At 45.8% G+C, this 18,969-nt stretch overlaps 1 protein-coding gene across 1 annotated transcript in view; it reads right to left on the reverse strand.

Moving 5' to 3' along the window:
* Positions 1–1,442: 1,442 nt before the first annotated feature.
* Positions 1,443–18,969, reverse strand: part of TSPAN1 (tetraspanin 1) — a 28,052-nt gene continuing 10,525 nt past the window's right edge. The window contains exons 3-8 of the mRNA XM_033916985.1: positions 14,650–14,856; positions 10,515–10,589; positions 9,378–9,476; positions 9,144–9,290; positions 5,266–5,349; positions 1,443–3,075 (exon numbers count right to left, since the gene is read on the reverse strand). Coding sequence (XP_033772876.1) covers positions 3,016–3,075; positions 5,266–5,349; positions 9,144–9,290; positions 9,378–9,476; positions 10,515–10,589; positions 14,650–14,856 — 672 coding nt within the window. The 3' untranslated portion in view covers positions 1,443–3,015. The remainder of the gene's footprint in view (positions 3,076–5,265; positions 5,350–9,143; positions 9,291–9,377; positions 9,477–10,514; positions 10,590–14,649; positions 14,857–18,969) is intronic.

Here is an 18,969-nt window from a genome sequence, read left to right on the forward strand (position 1 = left end):
TGTCAAAGTCTCTCCTCGAGGGCTGCAATCGAGTCGGGTTTTCAGGATTTCCCCAATGAATATGCATGAGATCTATTTGCATGCCCTGCTTTCATTGGGGAAATCCTGAAAACCCAACACGATTGCAGCCCTCGAGGAGGGACTTTGACATCCCTGCTCTAGGGCTACTCTCGCCCTCTTAAGAGATGAGTTTTAAAATGTGTGTATCCAGGACATAAGAGATACGAGCTCTGGTTTCTAGCTTTGTTCTGGTGATTTCGTATTGAAAATACTAGAACAGAAAATAAACAAAACGTCTACCATGGCAAGTACCGAGCTTGCGTGCATTTCCATGCGTACAGGTGACCTGTCTTTCCACAGAAAGTCAAAACCAAGAGAATGTGTTCCCCACTAGAAAAAAAAAAAATGGATCTATGTTCCATCAACAAGATGTGACAAGTCAACCCCTAAAAGTCATTGCAAGATAAGAGACAAGACAAATCATGGTGAAAAGTAATACGTTTTATTCACTAGCATTAAAAAATAGATCATTTTTTGTTCACCCTTCTACAAACGGGCAATAATTTAAACACAATTTTAGAAATATCTTTTTAAAATAGTACAAAAATGAAGCCTACCTGATTTACAAAATTGTGGGAACCAAGAAAGAGCACAGAGGAGTGTATAAAAGATTCCAAGCCAAGATGGCCGATTTGTGCAATACAGAAATGAACTCCCTTCACAGGCATATGACACACGTGACTTATTTCCCTTCTTAGAGAAGAGGTATGCTTGCCGGCTCTTGTGTTGGTGCCGTTTTGACAGTCAATTCAACTGTGAATCTTCCTTCAGGCAACGTGTCCCTCCACTTTCATTCAACGTGAGAGAACAGTCCGGCCGTTTTCAATTACCTACACTGTAGAAAGGAATGTGGGTGCTTTTGTATCAGAGGGTTTCGTTACTGTTTTCAAAGAGGGAAGCTACACTTTTGAAAGATGCTTACAATAATAGACTCATTTTGAACCTGCTTTCCCATGGGGCTGCAAGGCTTATACAAAAATGTTCTCCTCCTTCATTATGGGCTACTGGCTGCAGTTCTGCCCGATGGACCTAAGCTGGTGTATGCATCCGCTTCATGTGAACTAGCTTTCACTTAGGGCTGGGGTAGGCAATTCCGGTCTTCGAGAGCCGGAGCCAGGTCAGGTTTCCAGAATCTCCACAATAAATATGCATGAGATAGATTTGCATCTCAAGGAGGTAGTGCATGCAAACCAGGGATCTCAAAGTCCCCCCTTGAGGGCCGCAATCCACTTGGGTTTTCAGGATTTCCCCAATGAATATGCATGAGATCTGTTAGCATACCATGAAAGTAGTACATGAACATAGATCTCATGCATATTGATTGGGGAAATCCTGAAAACCTGACTGGATTGCGGCCCTCAAGGAGGGACTTTGAGACCCCTGATGCAAACCCATCTCATACATATTCATTGTTGCTATCCTGATAACCTGACCTGGCTCTGGCTCTCGAGGACCGGAACTGCCTACCCCTGACCTAGGGGAATCTAAAGACCAGGGCTGGCTCTTGCTCTCGAAGACTGGAATTGCCTACCCCCGACCTAGGGGAATCTAAAGACCAGGGCTGCCCAAGTCCGGTCCTCAAGATCTACTGGCAGGCCAGGTTTTCAGGATATCCACAATGAATAAGCATGAGAAAGATTTTCCTGTACTGCCTTCTTGGTATGCAAATCTCTCTCATGCATATTCATTGTGGATATCCTGAAAACCTGATCTGCCAGTAGATCTTGAGGACTGGACTTGGGCAGCCCTGCTAAAGACTATATTTTAACTTGCCCAGCTGAATCCCTTTGAGAAACATTGCAATTGTGGGGGAGGGGGGGGAGCATCAATCCAATTCATCTGACCCTAGTAACAGAAAAAAAAAAAAATAGTTCTACATCTCATAGGTCCAGTACATCTGAAGTTCATTCACATTTGGGATATCCTTAAAAACCAGGATCCAAGATCACTGCTGTTGGCTACATAGCTAATGTAAGTTTACACATCTCTCACCCTTCCAGCAGGACCATGTTCAGAGTAAACACAGAAAATCTCAATGGAAAAGAGTAGGTGTACATTTAAGCCATAGAACCCAGGTTTTACTAAGCCCAGATTAAAAAGGCAGAGAATTGGCCAACAAAACAGCCTGAAAAGCAGGAGGAAAATAAACGCAGCCTTATCTAAACAGGAAGGCAAACTTGGAGAACTCAAATGCCGTTTCAGAACTGGTCAAAGCTATTACATCCGAAGGCCCGCATTGTGCCCTGGAGATGGGTGGGCTAGGCCAGTGGATCCTGCAGATGAGCTGACACACACATGAATATCCATGCCGTGCACCAAGTGTATGTGATGTTGAGTAAGACAGGAGCTGAAGGGTGCCGGGTCGACATTTAAAGCATATCCCACTTGCACGAAAAAGGACGAGACTTTAGCTTGTACAAAAACTACAGGGACACGATGCATTCATAGGAATTTACGGACACCCACACAAGGTTCTCTTATGCCAGAGAGTTACAAAAGTCATACAATTGAAACCGTTCTCCTGAGGATGCCAAGATGCCTTATTGAGAGAGACTGGTCAATTCCTATTCTCAGATTACAGCCTCTGAAGCATCTACTCCACTGGAAACCATCTCAAAAGTGCATTTTGGACAGCCTCCTGTCAAGTATTCACACACTTTAAGGGCCACTTGATGGCGAGAGATATTTGGCACATTACATAAGACCTTCAGCCTGTTGCTGCTACGTACTCCAGCCTTCGCTTTTGACTACAGTAGAGTCTTCGGGGCAGGAGGCGCTCTGTACATTAAATTATTAAGGGTTATACCCAGCTTTGCAGCTAGAGTCATATCGTAATCATAGTGTCTCTAAGTATTGCAACTTGTCTGGAGAAATTGTCAAACGTCAAAGAGGCAAACGTGTACACACACACACACATCAAAATTATTTGTGCCGTCCTGGTCTCTCTCGATTCCTCTAATGGCCACCTTTATCGATGTGGCAATACAGGTACATGGAGACCACCATCGCTGCAAGCTACAGAGAGAAAACCAGATCAATACGTTAATGCCGATAGGAGACACCTTTAAAACATTTCATTGAAGTTGCAGATCGTCCCAAGTCGATGAACGAGCAACTACAGAATCCTTTTAACTCCGTGCTTCTCAACCTAATCCTCAGAGCGCACCCAGCCAGTCCAGGTCTTCAGAATATCCACGGTGAAAACGCAGCAGAGATTTCCAGAGCAAGGAAGCAGTAAGTGCATAACCCGATGCTTATTCGCTGCGGATATCCTGAAGACCTGGACTGACTGGGTGCGCTCCGAGGATTAGGTTGAGAAGCCTTTCTCTAGTTGATCTTAGGCTGTGCATTTCTTTGTTAACTAAAGCAGCAGTTCCTTAGGAGCAGCAGACTAAGCAAACTCAGATGGCTGTTGGACCCACTGTGTTGCGGATATGTTAAAACCCCATTTGCAGCCTCTTGACATGTGACTTATTTCTAGTCTGCTTTATAAACACCTAATGAGTTTTCCTTATAAAAGAAAGGCGATGCGTCTTAGAACCCAATATTCCCAACTAGTGGCTTAGCGAAGGAGTTTGGTGCCCAGCATCGCTGAGCTGTGTGCCCTCTGCTCTTACCTGCTGTTTGAGCACCGGCCTCCCCCTCCACCCCCCCCCCTGCTGTTTGAGCATCTGCCTCCCCCTCCCCCCGGTATGCCTCTTGAAACATTTGTCAGCACGAGAGGCATCTTTCCACCTGCTGCTTGTGCTGGCCTTGGCTCCCTTCTAATCTCATGACCCGTGACCAGGACATGTCAGAAGGGAGCAGAGGCCGGCACGAGAAGCAGGTGGAAAGATGCAGTGTGTCCCCTTCCCCTAAGTACGCCACCGTTCCCAACCATTAAGCAAAAAAGGATAACAAAAGCACTGAAACCCAAATCCTGCCACAGGAGATAGATAGCTCAGTTTCTTTATGCTGGTGCTCTGAAAATTTGGACTCATGGAGAGCAAAGGATCTACTCTTGTCTTGAGGCAACAACAGAGAAATTAACATACAACAAAAGCAAGACATTACTTTAGTAGGAGGTGAACGTACTGATACAAATCCAACGGATCCGTTCAATAGCCATATACTAGTCTACGGCAATGGCATATCAAAGGGCGGGGCAGGAGGCGGACCACCCCAGGTGCATGCCCTGGGGGGGGGGGGGTGCACAGTTGGCTGGGTCCAGAACCTCCCACAGGACCTGTACCTCAGCACGGCTGCCAGTCCACCCCCTCCGACATACTTGCTCTGGAGCAGAGCCGGCAGCCGTGGGGTAGTGCAGCAAGGTCCCACAATGACTATGTCTGCCAGCTCTGCTCGGAAGTAGTAAGTGATGTCAGAAGGGGGTGGACCAGCAGCAACTCCCCGCATCTGCCAGTCCACCCCCCTCTGACATCACTTCTTCTGAGCAGAGAGAAAGAAAGAGCAGACATTGGTGTTAGTGGAGAGGGTAGAGTGGGAGCCTATGCTGGATGGAAGTGCAGATGGGAGAGAGAAGGGAGCAGATGCTGGATAGAAGGGGTTAAATGAAAAGAAGGCGCACGATTGAGGGAGGGTGGGAGAAGAGGATTGAGTTAGTGAAATACTGGTAGGGGTGGGGAAAGACAGTGAAAAGGGAAATTGATGACAGGGTAGTAAGAACGTAATCTAGACTGGTGCAGAAAAATTGAGGGGGGAAAGGGCGAGGAGAGGGGGAAGAGAAAGGGTGAGGAAAGAGGGGGGGAGAGAGGAAGGGTGAGGAAAGAGGGGGGGAGAGAGGAAGGGTGAGGAAAGAGGGGGGGAGAGAGGAAGGGTGAGGAAAGAGGGGGGGAGAGAGGAAGGGTGAGGAAAGAGGGGGGGAGAGAGGAAGGGTGAGGAAAGAGGGGGGGGGGGCAAGGCGAGATATGCCAGACCATTGGAGGAGGGAAAGGAAGAAGATGGATGCCAAACCAATGGTTGGTTGTACTGGAGACCGAACCCAACATCAAGCATCCATCTTTTAAGATGGACCTAATTATACCAGTGGTTCTCCAGCCAGTCAGGTTTTGAGGATATCCTTAGTGAATATGCACAAAATGTCAGTGACAGGTATGCAAATCTGTCTCATGCATATTCACTAGGGTCATATTCACAGGTTTGAGAACCACTGCTCTATACCAATTAACTCTCTTGGGGTGGGGGAGGCAATTTAAGCTACTTTACCTCAAGGGCACATATTCCTGCTGCCACTCCGCCAACAACAGCCGCGTTCTGTTTGAGTGTGGCTATCAACTGAGTGAAACAGCCCTGTGGGAGACAAGTGAGCACCGAAAATGAGGTTGTTCCAAGGTCATCCAAAAACACACAAAACAAAATTTAATTTTAACCTGCAATACAGGCTTACAATTCAAAGAAAAACTAACAGCAAATTACATAGCACAGCTGCCCACTAAACGATCAAATGTTTTTTTGTGGCACATAATTGAAATTATAAAACTGCAAAACCAAATTTAAAATTGAGGTTTAAAAAAAAAAAAAAAAAGTTCTTTAAGCCATGTATAGGTGATTATAACAATGGTCAAAGTAAGAATACAATCGTTAAACGATGTGACGGTGGAGATTATTTTGTCTGCAAATTAACTCGTAACATGGCTCTAGAGTTGACACGCAAACGCACGTTTCATCCATCTGCAGTCGCTCTCTCTTTTTTTTAAATTTCTGTCAGAGCTGAAAATCCAAGTTCACAAAAGTAAGGTGGTCCCAACGGTAAACTTTTGTTGCTCAAGTTAGGCTAATACTGCGTAAAAAAAAAAAAAAAAGTTGCCGTTACTTTTCAAGGACCAATCACGTCAAAGAGCGACGCTTGTCTGGGTGGTTATATCCTTATGCACACAGACGCTCATAACATGGACAGACTCTTGCACACGCAACGTACATGTCATCTATTCTAGAGCAGGGGTAGGCAATTCCGGTCCTTGAGAGCCGGAGCCAGGTCAGGCTTTCAGGATATCCACAATAAATATGCATGAGATGGGTTTGCACGCACTGCTTCCTTGAGATGCAAATCTATCTCATGCATATTCATTGTGGATATCCTGAAAACCTGACCTGGCTCTCGAGGACCTGAATTGCCTACCCCTGCTCTCGAGTATACCCTGAAAACCTGACCTGGCTCTCGAGGACCGGAATTGCCTACCCCTGCTCTCGAGTATACCCTGAAAACCTGACCTGGCTCTCGAGGACCGGAATTGCCTACCCCTGCTCTCGAGTATACCCTGAAAACCTGACCTGGCTCTCAAGGACCGGAATTGCCTACCCGTGTTCTAGAGCAGTGATTCCCAACCCTGTCCTGGAGGAACACCAGGCCAATCGGGTTTTCAGGCTAGCCCTAATGAATATGCATGAGAGAGATTTGCATATGATGGAAGTGATAGGCATGCAAATTTGCTTCATGCATATTCATTAGGGCTAGCCTGAAAACCCGATTGGCCTGGTGTTCCTCCAGGACAGGGTTGGGAACCACTGTTCTAGAGTATACTTATGAAGAAATTTTTAAAATAAAGCAACATTCTGAAATCTCTTGTGGCACTTGTTTGAGACACACCGACTGCATCATTCAGGAAGATAACATATAAAGTTTTAAATAATTTTCTTAAATGTGTGTGAAAACTTGCAGTGAGCAGTTCTTCACGATGGGATCTTGATCTGATCAGATTTTTTAACAAAGTCTCAGATACTGATAACACAGTCCTGGTTATTTGTCATCCATTGGCATCAACCTATGGCCCATGGTTGGTATGCAGAGAAAATATTAACCAGAGTTTGGTCAGTTTTAATACTGTATTTTCAGAATGGCCATTCATTTTACTTTCGTTTTTACTGAAGGAGAGATTCTCTCTGGAGCTCTGAGCATTGAACGTTATGCAGAGTTGCAGCCTGCAATGGATAGCATCAACATTCACACGGCCCTTTGTGTATTAAAGTTGCCCTCTCCCGTCTCGAGATCCTCCGCTCTGATCTAGAATCTGCGCTTCCAAGAGGATGCGGTTGGAATAGAAACTTGCATGATGCCGGGGGATGTTAATTCGTTAGCATGCACCAGAACAAAAAATATGAACCTAGACATTAAAGAGTAATTTAAAACGAGTGTGTGAAAAAAAAGGCCAAACGCCAATGCACATCCCCAGCATGGGTGAACCCAATTTCAGGGAGGATACAAAGCCCAGATCTTTTGGACATTGGTTTTGCTAGTTTTGACAAGAAAACTTGATCGGGAAGACCAAGTTCTGGGTAAGACTAAAGATGGCCTAGAAACAGAGGTGGCAGATTCTAGGCTCACTTAGGGCGAAAAGGGCAGTGGAAGAAAAAGGTTAAAAATGGTTTAGGTCAGGGGTAGGGAACTCAGGTCCTCGAGAGCCCGTATTCCAGTCGGGTTTTCAGAATTTCCCCAATGAATATGCATTGAAAGCAGTGCATGCACATAGATCTCATGCACGTTCATTGGGGAAATCCTGAACACCCGACTGGAATACGGCTCTCGAGGACCGGAGTTCCCTACCCCTGGTTTAGGTAGAAGATATGGAGAGGGAAGCCGTATTGAGTTAGATCAGAGGACCCCCAGGCCAGTCGGGTTTTCAGGATAGCCCTAATGAATAGGCATGAGAGAGATCTGCATATAATGGAAGTGCCAGGCATGCAAACTGGCTCCATGCCTATTCATTAGGGCTAGCCTGAAAACCTGAGTGGCCTGGGGGTCCTCCAGGACAGGGTTGGGAACCACTGAGTTAGATAAAGAAGTCACAGACTGGAATGGTCTATCAAAAGGATGGCTGATACTATGTCCCATCTAAAGATTATGAGCCTAAGTTCTACTGCACACAAAGGCTCGGATTCTTTAAAACGGTGCTGGTATCGGCAGCTGCCTAAAAACAGCTGTCAGTTGCAAGTCAATCACACATTGGTGCCGTTTATAGAATAATCAGAGCTGTAAACCCCCCCCAAAAAAAAACAAAACCCAACGTTTTACAGACTTATATTTAAGGCACCTGTCTTGCACCTAGGGTCAGCTAAGGATGCCCAAAGCCCACTTCCAGTGGAAACCAAGCTCACGCCAGCTTCAAGCGTCCTTAGGCACTTCTGCTGATGTGCGAACGGTGCTTTCAAACGCAGGCGCCGTTCGCCACAACAACAAAAACCTTGCTCCCGATGGGTTAGATGGCAATGGGACACCCACCGCCGCCTAACTTCGGGATGCCATTACTAGAATCCGGGTCAAAGTGTTAGTGCGCTCGGCGATAGAGTCCCAGTTAAAGGTCTCGTCTCAGGACGGCCTGGTTTACAGCGCCAGCGGTTCTCACAATCATCTACTAGTCCGCTTTCTCAAACCGTCTCCGCCTAACGAAGACGTACGAGAAGTCTGCAGACACTGAAGGCAGATCCCACACATTTTCATTAGGAGGGATATGAAAAAGGTTGACCAGCCAGGTGGTACCTGAGGGCTGAGAGAGAATCTTTCCCTCTCCAGAAAGAGTAAAAAGCACCAGGAACGATCTGGTTTTACTGTGCTAATAGAAGCCCATGGGGAAGGGGTATAACGCGGACCTCATGGACCTGACGGACCTCGCGGATCTAAAACCGCACGTCCTTAAAAATCTGAGGTCTATGTCCGTGCCGCTCATAGTTTCTGTCTTTTACAGACCTCTATGAGATTTTAGCGCCGACGGATCCTAATACTTTTCCCTCCCTATGTCGAGACGGATCCGTCAGAGCTAAAATCTCATAGAGGTCTGTAAGAGACAGAAACTACGAACGGCACGGACACGGACCTCAGATTTTTAAGGACGTGCGGTTTTAGATCCGTGAGGTCCATGTTTTACCCCTTCCCAAGCCCATGCATTAGGCTCCATGGCCAATCATGTGTTTAAAACTAGAATACGACGACACACAGAAAGGCTTTCAAGATCTTCAGTCAAGGACATTCCAAGCAATAGGCTGGTGAAAATACTATTAATCTATTTGACTCAAATATGGTTATGTGTAGAAAAGTCTAAAATTGTAAGGCGGGGGGAGGGGTAGATTGTTCTATTCAAATGGTGCCTCACCTGCACATTGCTTTCGAATGCTTCTGACCATGTACAAGAAGACACAACGGTCGTGTTACAGCAATACTTGGGGTAAGCACCATTATTTTGTTTGCTGTAAAAGGAATTGTTGAAGTCCGAGAAGTTATTAAATCCACAGCACTTCAGCTGAAAGAGAAAATACATTAAGAGTGAAGTCAAAATTTAACACCTGAAGCTTTGGCATCACCCACCAGGGGCCACACACACACATACTTCACCCATCGTGCTGTTCCAGATCTGCGTCACATCTTGTTTGTTGCCATAGTCTTCTTTCAGTACCGGTACCACAAGGGTCTGTAGCAGGGTTTCGGCCTATCATGAAAGATGAAAAAAACAAACAAAACAAAACCACACACCTCACTGGACTGGGTGAAAGCAGGGGTATAAGTCTTAAATCAGTCTAGCTTGAGATTAATGATTGGGCAGGATGTAGAACTCAAGTCTAAGTCTGTGTACCACTTTTCTTGGAAGCCAGGTCTCAGAAGTACACTGCCAGGATTTCAACCTACAACTGGCTCCAAGTGAAAGGAATCTCATTTGAAAAAGGTGCCACCTGAACCCAATAACCTAACGGTGGACGCCTACGAGGCCTATCCAAGATTCCCATTCACTTCCTACTGCAATATCAAAGAAATCTAATCCCTGGCATTTTCTTCACCACTAAGGCATGTATGGGTTTGTGTTAGGCTCATTCAAAGTTCAGATAGCTCTCATCTTGCTTTATTCAACACTGGGAGAATGTTCTAGACCGGTGGTTCCCAACCCTGTCCTGGAGGACCAGCCAGTCAGTCAGGTTTTCAGGATAGCCCTAAGATTTGCATGCCCGTCACCTCCATTGTATGCAAATTTCTCGCATGCATATGCATTAGGGCTATCCCAAAAACACGACTGGCTGGTAGTCCTCCAGGACAGGGTTGGGAACCATTGGTCTAGAACATTTTCCTTGTGTCTCTGCTGAACTTTCCCTGTCCAGGTTGATTTTATGAGCAAATCCTTGTTCTTGACCTAGTCGGCTGTAGAAAGGAGAACCTGAACCTGCATTCTGCGCATCTAGGTAGCACTGCCGCCATGGAGGACACGCAAGTTTAACCTCACATTTCAAGAACCATATTGTATATATTTTGCAAAGTGTCATTTTGCACAGGGATGCATGAAGTACAGTACTTTTTAACGTTGAAATTAGGTTAATAAGTGCAGTGGGCGAGATCTTACGATAATTGCAGCTAACAAGAAGAGAAAAAGCGCTCGACAGGCCAATGGTTACCGAAGAGGAAAACTCCTGCTGCCTGCTTACGAGTTTGACAAACGTTTAGTCATGCTGGCGAATCAGGAAGATGATCTGGGACTCACCATCGATGTGTAGACCAGAGCAACGACAGCAGCTGCTACTTCAGCGATGAAGATAATGAGGATGATGGAGAAGAACTGGAAGAAACAAAAGTTAAGTGGCAACACAATGGATGTGTCCTGTAGAGGCTGTAAGGCCCAGGGTACAAGGATTGGAGGGGGGAGGGGGAAGACGACACCATTCAAATCTACACCACTGTTATTCTGATCTCCTTACTAATCACTTGAACAAAGATGTATAAAAATCTACATAAGGAAGCAGCTCTCCACCCCAAAAAAGGAGCACTCCCCTCTCCTCCCCCATTAGAACACTCAAAATCAGTCCATCTCAAAATTGTGCACCACAGCCGATTCCGAGTGTGCCTCCAGAGGCCGGCAAGGAGGAGAGGCACCAGCTTGCTGCTTACGGGACGCGTCTCTCGCAGCGAGAGGCACGGCCCGTAGGCAGTCAAGTTCCGGCGTCTCTCCTCTCCTCCAGGATCCCCCCATTGGCGAAGTGACAGGTTCAGGGTCGCGGCTGGATGATGTCGACATCACACAGGTGCATGGCGTTGCGTCAACATCCATGCACTTCCGGATGCCTTCTGGCTGGGGTACCGGGTTTAGTGTGCTGCTGCGTCAAAAAGTTTGTGGAACACTGAACATAAGAAGTTGCCTCCGCTGAGGCAGACCAGAGGTCCATCTCACCCAGCGGTCTGCTCCCGCGGCGGCCCATCAGGCCTATTGCCTGAGCAGTGGTCCCTGATTAATTTTATAACTTGCCTCTATTCCTATCCCTATAACCTACCTCTACTCCTATTTGTACCCCTCAATCCCTTTGTCCTCTAGGAACCTTTCCAAACCTTCTTTGAAGCCCTGCACCGTGCTCCTGCTTACCACAGCTTCCGGAAGCGCGTTCCATGTATCCACCACCCTCTGGGTGAAAAAGAACTTTCTGGCATTTGTTCTAAACCTGTCCCCTTTCAATTTCTCCGAGTGCCCCCTTGCACTTGTGGTTCCCCATAATTTGAAAATTCTGTCCCTGTCTACTTTTTCTATGCCTTTCAGGATCTTGAAGGTTTCTATCATGTCTCCTGTAAGTCTCCGCTTCTCCAGGGACTAGGGCATTTTTTTAAACTCCAGCTATCAAACGCACTGTCCCTGGCAAAAGGTATAAGGAGATGCATATTGGATACCCCCTGTTGGGAGGGTTTCCATGAAAATACTCTAAATCCCCCTTATTTTTTCCTAACCTAGGATGTTAACTGGGTCTTCAGGAATTAGTAGTGCCCCCCTCCCTTCTCCAAGATCCAAGAAGAGCTCAAGGATAAAAGGGTTGTTGGCTTTATTTCCAGTGCAAATATTCACCAAGAAGACATGGTGTTCCAAAGGGGGGGAGGGGAAACCCAAATCAGATGTTTTTAAATGAAAAACTCTTCTCTGCCACAAACCAAGTTTGCTACATCTCATCAAGAAAACCAGGAATCTTACTGTAACATTTGTTGATGGCGTTGAAAAAAATGAACTTCTGATAACCAGCCAGCATGGTTTCTGCAAGGGAAGATCGTGCCTAACGAACTTATTGCACTTCTTCGAAGGGATCAACAACCGGATGGACAAAGGAGACCCCATAGACATCATATATCTAGATTTCCAAAAAGCCTTTGACAAGGTGCCCCATAAACGTCTACTCCGGAAATTGAAGAACCATGGGGTGGAAGGAGACGTACATAGATGGATCAGAAACTGGTTGGAGGGTAGAAAACAAAGGGTAGGAGTGAAGGGTCACTACTCCGACTGGAGGAGGGTCACGAGTGGTGTCCCGCAGGGCTCGGTGCTCGGGCCGCTGCTATTTAATATCTTCATAAATGATCTAGAAACAGGAACGAAGTGCGAGATAATAAAATTTGCGGACGACACCAAACTATTTAATGGAGCTCGGACTACAGAGGACTGCGAAAAGTTGCAAAGGGACTTGAACAAATTAGAAGAATGGGCGGCGAAATGGCAGATGAAGTTCAACATTGAAAAATGTAAAGTATTACATGTGGGGAGAAGAAACTCGAGGTACAACTTTACAATGGGAGGGATGTTATTGAATAAGAGTACCCAGGAAAGGGACTTGGGGGTAATGGTGGACATGACAATGAAGCCGTCGGCACAGTGTGCAGCGGCCGCTAAGAGAGCGAATAGAATGCTTGGTATAATCAAAAAGGGTATTATAGCCAGAACGAAAAAAGTTATCCTGCCGTTGTATCGGGCGATGGTGCGCCCGCATTTGGAGTACTGCGTCCAATATTGGTTGCCGTATCTTAAGAAGGATATGGCGCTAGTTGAGAGGGTTCAAAGGAGAGCAACACGTCTGATAATAGGTATGGAAAACCTGTCATATTCTGAGAGATTGGAGAAGCTGGGTCTCTTTTCCCTGGAGAAGAGGAGACTTAGAGGGGATATGATAGAGACTTACAAGATCATGAAGGGCATAGAGAGAGTAGAGAGGGACAGATTCTTCAAACTTTCGATAAATAAGAGAACAAGAGGGCATTCGGAAAAGTTGAAAGGGGACAGATTCAAAACAAATGCTAGGAAGTTCTTCTTTACCCAACGTGTGGTGGACACCTGGAATGCGCTTCCAGAGGACGTTATAAGGCAGAGTACGGTACTGGGGTTCAAGAAAGGATTGGACAAATTCCTACTGGAAATGGGGATAGAGGGGTATAGATAGAAGATTACTGCACAGGTCCTGGACCTGTTGGGCCGCCGCGTGAGCGGACTGCTGGGCACGATGGACTTCGGGTCTGAACCAGCAGAGGCATTTCTTATGTTCGGGATTGCATAAGATCAAGGCATTGTTCTTTGCCAAGTTAACTCACGTACGTCAAGTCTAATTTTGAACACCAATCTGATGCCAACGTGGGTGGGGTGGGAGAAGGTCAGGATGTGCCATTTGTGTGCAATGACTTGCACCATGTTTATAAAGAAAAAGTGCACACTCCTCAGGCATAACTAATAGTGCATACTTTTACCGACATTGGGTGTTTGCTTTTTTTGCTTATACTAAACTAAACCTTAAGTTTATATACCGCATCCTCGCCATAAAGATAGAGCTTGGCATGGTTTACAGGTACTTTAATAAATGAGGAAGAATGTAAGAATTAGTGGTTATAAATGGGGTGGTGAGCTTTACATTTGAGAAGCCAGGTTTTCAGATGCTTATGAACGCTCCTTCTCTCCAGTCAGCAGGTGCAGCAGAGAAAGGCTCCAGTTTAGGTCATGACCCTCTGCGGAGCGTCGGAGAAGGGAGCTGCAGCAATATTGACTTGGCACGAGGAGAGGTAGCTGGAGCGCTGCACCCCCGCTACTGTTGAATACACATTCAAGGTGCCCGGCCAGAAACGGAGAGATGTTGGATCCAGGCTTGGGGGGGGGGGTGAAGATGCTGAACTGGCTGGGGGGGGGGGCATTGGTAAAGAGATCGAAAGACTAGACCAGGGGAATGAGGGGGGGGGAACAGATGCTGGAACCAAAGAGACATAGTATTGGTGTTAAGACATTTGGGGGGGGGGGCAGAGACAGTACCAATGCTGGAACCAAAGGGAGTTGAGAAATATGCTAGGATTGCAGATGTGGGGTGGGGTGGGGGGGGCATGAAAAGAGGAAAGAGAAACTGGACGTTGGGAAGATCAGGGACAATACTGGGCACAAGAGGTGGCACAGGGACAACACAGGAAAGATGAATACTGGACACAGACAAACAAGCATCAGAAGAGACAAGACCAAAACGAGGTACAGACAAACAAGAGGTAAGGGAAAAGTATTTACTAAACTAATATGTTAATTTTGGGAAATTGTGCATCTTTCCCCCTCCCCCAACCCCCACTACCTTGCGAACAATAGGATTCTATAACAGTTGTGCACACGGTACTTTGCGGGCCTCGGCTCAAATTATTTGGCATAGCCCTGCGCTGGTACCAAGAGACCAAACCTTATTGATTTATCATAGTAAAAAAAATAAATCTTATACCTGTGGCCGTTTCATCTGCCACAGCCTTCCATAAACACACACACACACCCCAACTGACTGATGACACCCAGGAGAGTCGAAGGGTCCCAGATTCACCCTATAAACACAGAAACGTCAATTTATCCCAACACTCACTGTGATCAGAAGGCATTTGCTCTCCTTTTGAGCACCACAGCATCCCAGGAAGCCCAGGACCACCAAGATGGCTCCAATGGCAATGAGGAAATAGCCAACATTAACGAACTGCATCGCAGAGGAGGAGAGCGCCCCAAAAATTTTCAAGAAGGAGCTGCTGTCCACCGAGACCCAGATCCCAACGCCCAGCAATGTACCTCCACCAAGCTAAGACAAAACAAACAAGTTAGTATGTTATTACAGAAAAAAAAAAAGGCATTTTATGGGTACAGAGGCTGTGTCTGAAACGTGGTCCAGCCATTTGAGCTCCACTTTTAGAGAACGACAGGGGGACAAATCGCAGGAACTCATTTTCCCATCCCTCAAATACTTTAAAATCATAAGTGCTTGAGGCTTGTGCAGTTAACCCTTTCAGGACCATAAGGATCGTAGGCCAATTTTTGTGGTTTTGACGACATTTTTATGGTAAAAAGGGCTTGCAGATGCCAAAAAATTGATTTTTTTTGTGAAATATCATTATTTTTATTTAAAAAAATCAAACTTCTGGCTTATGGACAGTGTGGCAAGTGAATCTTCTCGTCAATCTGGCAACGACGCTAATGAATGAATGTCGGAACCAGTTTGTTTACATAAAGGCAGTATCATATGGAATCCGTACATATCAAATTTAGAAATGTAGACTATCCCAATCAAAATTTATAGGATTTTAAAGTTATGGGACAAATATGTCCCTTGGTCCTGAAAGGGTTAAGGCAGAGCTTGTAGGAATGGGACAGGGACAAAATCTGCGGGGATGGGATGGGAAAATTGAGTTCCTGCAGGGCCAGGGATAAAATTTGTCCCCATGTCAATTCTCTATTCCTACTGTACACAGGAATGATTTAAGTTCTTCTCAGCTTCAATTTGTAACATGGGACAATATTCACCTAGCATTACAAAGGAGTTTTGGAAATCTTTAAGGACAGTTAATGTTACATCATTGCAAGGTGCATCAGTACCAGATTTACCTATAAGCTAAGTAAGCTACATCTTCAGGCCTCTGAGAATTGTTTAGGTGGAGGGGGGCTCTGAAATGATTAAAAAAAAAAGCCCAACCCTTAAAGGCCCCCTTTTACGAAGCCACGGTAGGCCTTTTTTTTGCTGGCCGTGGTGACATTAGCTCCGATGCTCATAGGAATTCTTTGAGCGTCTGAACTAATCCCGTCACTGCCAGCGATAAAGCCCAACACAGCTTTGTATGCAGTCTATAAATTTTTAAATACAATAAATTTTAAAGCGTTTGAGGCTTGTGCAGGCGAGGACGGAGTTCAGGCATTGGAGGAATGAGGCATTATGACATCACAATCTGAGCTCTAGAATGTTGCCACTTAGGATTTTCAAGTGTTTGAGGCTTGGCAGATGAGGACGGAGCTCAGGCATTGGTGGAATGAGGCATTATGACATCACAATCTGAGCTCTAGAATGTTGCTACTTAGGATTTTAAAGGGTTTGAGGTTTGTGTAGGCAAGGACAGCGCTTGCAGGAATGGGGTAAAACAGGAAAAGAACTCATGGGGATGGGACAGGAAAATAAGTTCCTGCGGGGATGTGAAAAAAAATTTGTCCCCGTGTCATTCTCTAATGCCAGTAAGGAGGAGAGGCATCGGCTGACTGCTTACAGGACGCGTCTCTCGTGGCGTGGATTGATTGGAAGAAATCCGAGCAAATCTTCCTGCCTCTGCTAATATAAACCTCAGTGAAGCAAAGATGAAATTATGAGCCCGAGAGCTGGCAGTTAAGCAGCTGCTGAGAAAAGCTTTCAAATGCACAGAAGGCGCAATGAGCAAGAGAGATTCATTTGTAAACTGCTTAGATGTGTCATAGGTGGGTTCTATGGTTTTTGCCAGCCCAGATTTTCAAAGGGAAAGCCCACAGAGAAGTTGGAATTTAGTACAGTGCAAAAAGATAGGGACGTAAGACTGGCCTTACTGGGTCCATCTAACCCAGTAGCTTTATCTTCAACAGTAGCCAATCCAGGTCACAAGTAGCTGGCAAAAACCTAAAAAGAGTAGCAACATTCCATACAAAATCCCAAAGACTTGCAAGATTCCGAAATCCTAGAGAACAACAAGATTCTAGAATCCCAAAGAAGCAACATTCCATGCTACTGATCCAGGGCAAGAAGTGGCTTCCATCATGTCTCTCTCAATAACAGACTGTGGACTTTGTCCAGGAACTTGTCCAAACTTTTTTTTTTTTTTTAAACCAGGTACATTAACGGCTCTTACCTCACTCGTTGTTACAATTTTCAGATCATTTATAAATAAGTTAAATAGCACCGGTCCCAGTGGCACTCTGTTTACCTACTCCATCAAGAAAAATGGCCATTTAATCCTACCCTCTGTTTTCTGTCTGATAACCAAATTTCTAACACACAACTAAACATGGCCTCCCATCCCGTGACTAATTTTCTCAGAATTGGCTGTTCCTCACTATCTTCCTTCTACCACCACGATGGCCATCTTATTTGGTATAGCCAAGTCAAATTGTTAAAAACGATTTGTGCCAGTCACTACAGACCGGACTTCTGATCTGTTGCGTTCAACCCCTGCCTCTAGATGGCAGTGAGCTGGAAGTCAGGACTGCAGTGGTTCAGCTGGGAATCCCAGTTAGTTGTACTAATCCTCTAGGAATTTGGCAGGTCTTCCTGCAGGATGCAAAGTGGTGCCCTCACTTAGCGAGATTGAAGGTAGGATCTGAGGAACACATTTCCTGCCTATACCTCCCCAAGCTATCCCATTACATAGGTGTATCCATCATCATGTGGGCATGAAGTAGAAACCACAAGAAGGATTTTTGGCCCTTATGTTTCCTCTTAGAAAAAAAGAGTCTCCATTGGACTTTTTAACGTGAGCCTTTGTTTGCAAAGCCACAGGATTTGCATGTTTTTCATAGGGTTACTAGACATCCGGGAAAAACCCGAACATGCCCTCTTTTTAAGAGGACTGTCCAGAGTCCTGGACAGACTTTCCAAAATCCAGTTTGTCCAGGTTTTGAAAAGCCTCATCGAGCTCCGGCCGCATCTGGAGGGCATCGGAACATGCACAGATGTCACACACGTTCGCGCATGCTCCAGGCCCTTCAAACGCAGCCAGAGCTTGTGGGGAAAGAAGAGGAGGTTTATGGGAGAGCGGGACTGGAGGCGAATAGGGCGGGGCCATGTCAGGATTTTTGTGGTAAAAAAAAAAAAAAAAAATTGTAACCCTAGTTTTACAAAAACAAACCGACAAACACGTAAACCCTCAGCCTAGACACTAAGAATTCCTGGCCAGAGAGCAGAGAGCAGTTCTGGTATAGAAAATCACAAGTTCAGCCCTTGGGGGAGGGGAAGAGAAGAGATTATACAGATCCCTAAGTTTATCCCAGGGATCTCAAAGTCCCTCCTCGAGGGCCACAATCCAGTCGGGTTTTCAGGATTTCCCCAATGAAAATGCATGAGATCTATTTACATGCACTGCTTTCAATGCATATTCATTGGAGAAATCTTGAAATCCCGACTGGATTCTGCCCTTAAGAAGAGACTTTGAGATCCCTTAGTCCAGGGATAGGGAACTCCGGTCCTCGAGAGCCGTATTCCAGTCGGGTTTTCAGGATTTCCCCAATGAATATGCATGAGATCTATGTGCATGCACTGCTTTCAATGCATATTCGTTGGGGAAATCCTGAAAACCAGACTGGAATACGGCTCTCGAGGACCGGAGTTCCCTACCCCTGCCATAGGCCATTATTGAGATGGACTTGGGGAAATCCACTACTTACTCCTAGGATAAGCAGCGTAAAATCTGTTTTACTATTTGGGATCTAGCTGGGTATTATTTATTTATTTTAAAAATTTCTATACCGTTTAGACCAGGGATCTCAAAGTCCCTCCTTGAGGGCTGCAATCCAGTTGGGTTTTCAGGATTTCCCCAATGAATATGCATTGAAAGCAGTGCATGCAAATAGATCTCATGCATATTCATTGGGGAAATCCTGAAAACCTGACTGGATTGCGGCCCTCAAGGAGGGACTTTGACACCCCTGGACAGGAGTGAGGGTTGAATGAGGGGCATCAAAGTCCCTCGAGGGCCACAATCCAGTCAGGTTTTCCCCAATGAATATGCATTGAAAGCAGTGCATGCACATAGATCTCATGCATATTCATTAGGGGAATCCTGAAAACCCAACTGGATTGTGGCCCTCAAGGAAGGACTTTGACACCTGTGGACAGGAGTGAGGGTTGAATGAGGGGCATCAAAGTCCCTCGAGGGCCGCAATCCAGTCAGGTTTTCCCCAATGAATA

The sequence above is a fragment of the Geotrypetes seraphini genome, chromosome 12 (assembly GCF_902459505.1).
Source record: "Geotrypetes seraphini chromosome 12, aGeoSer1.1, whole genome shotgun sequence".
NCBI lineage: Eukaryota > Metazoa > Chordata > Amphibia > Gymnophiona > Dermophiidae > Geotrypetes > Geotrypetes seraphini.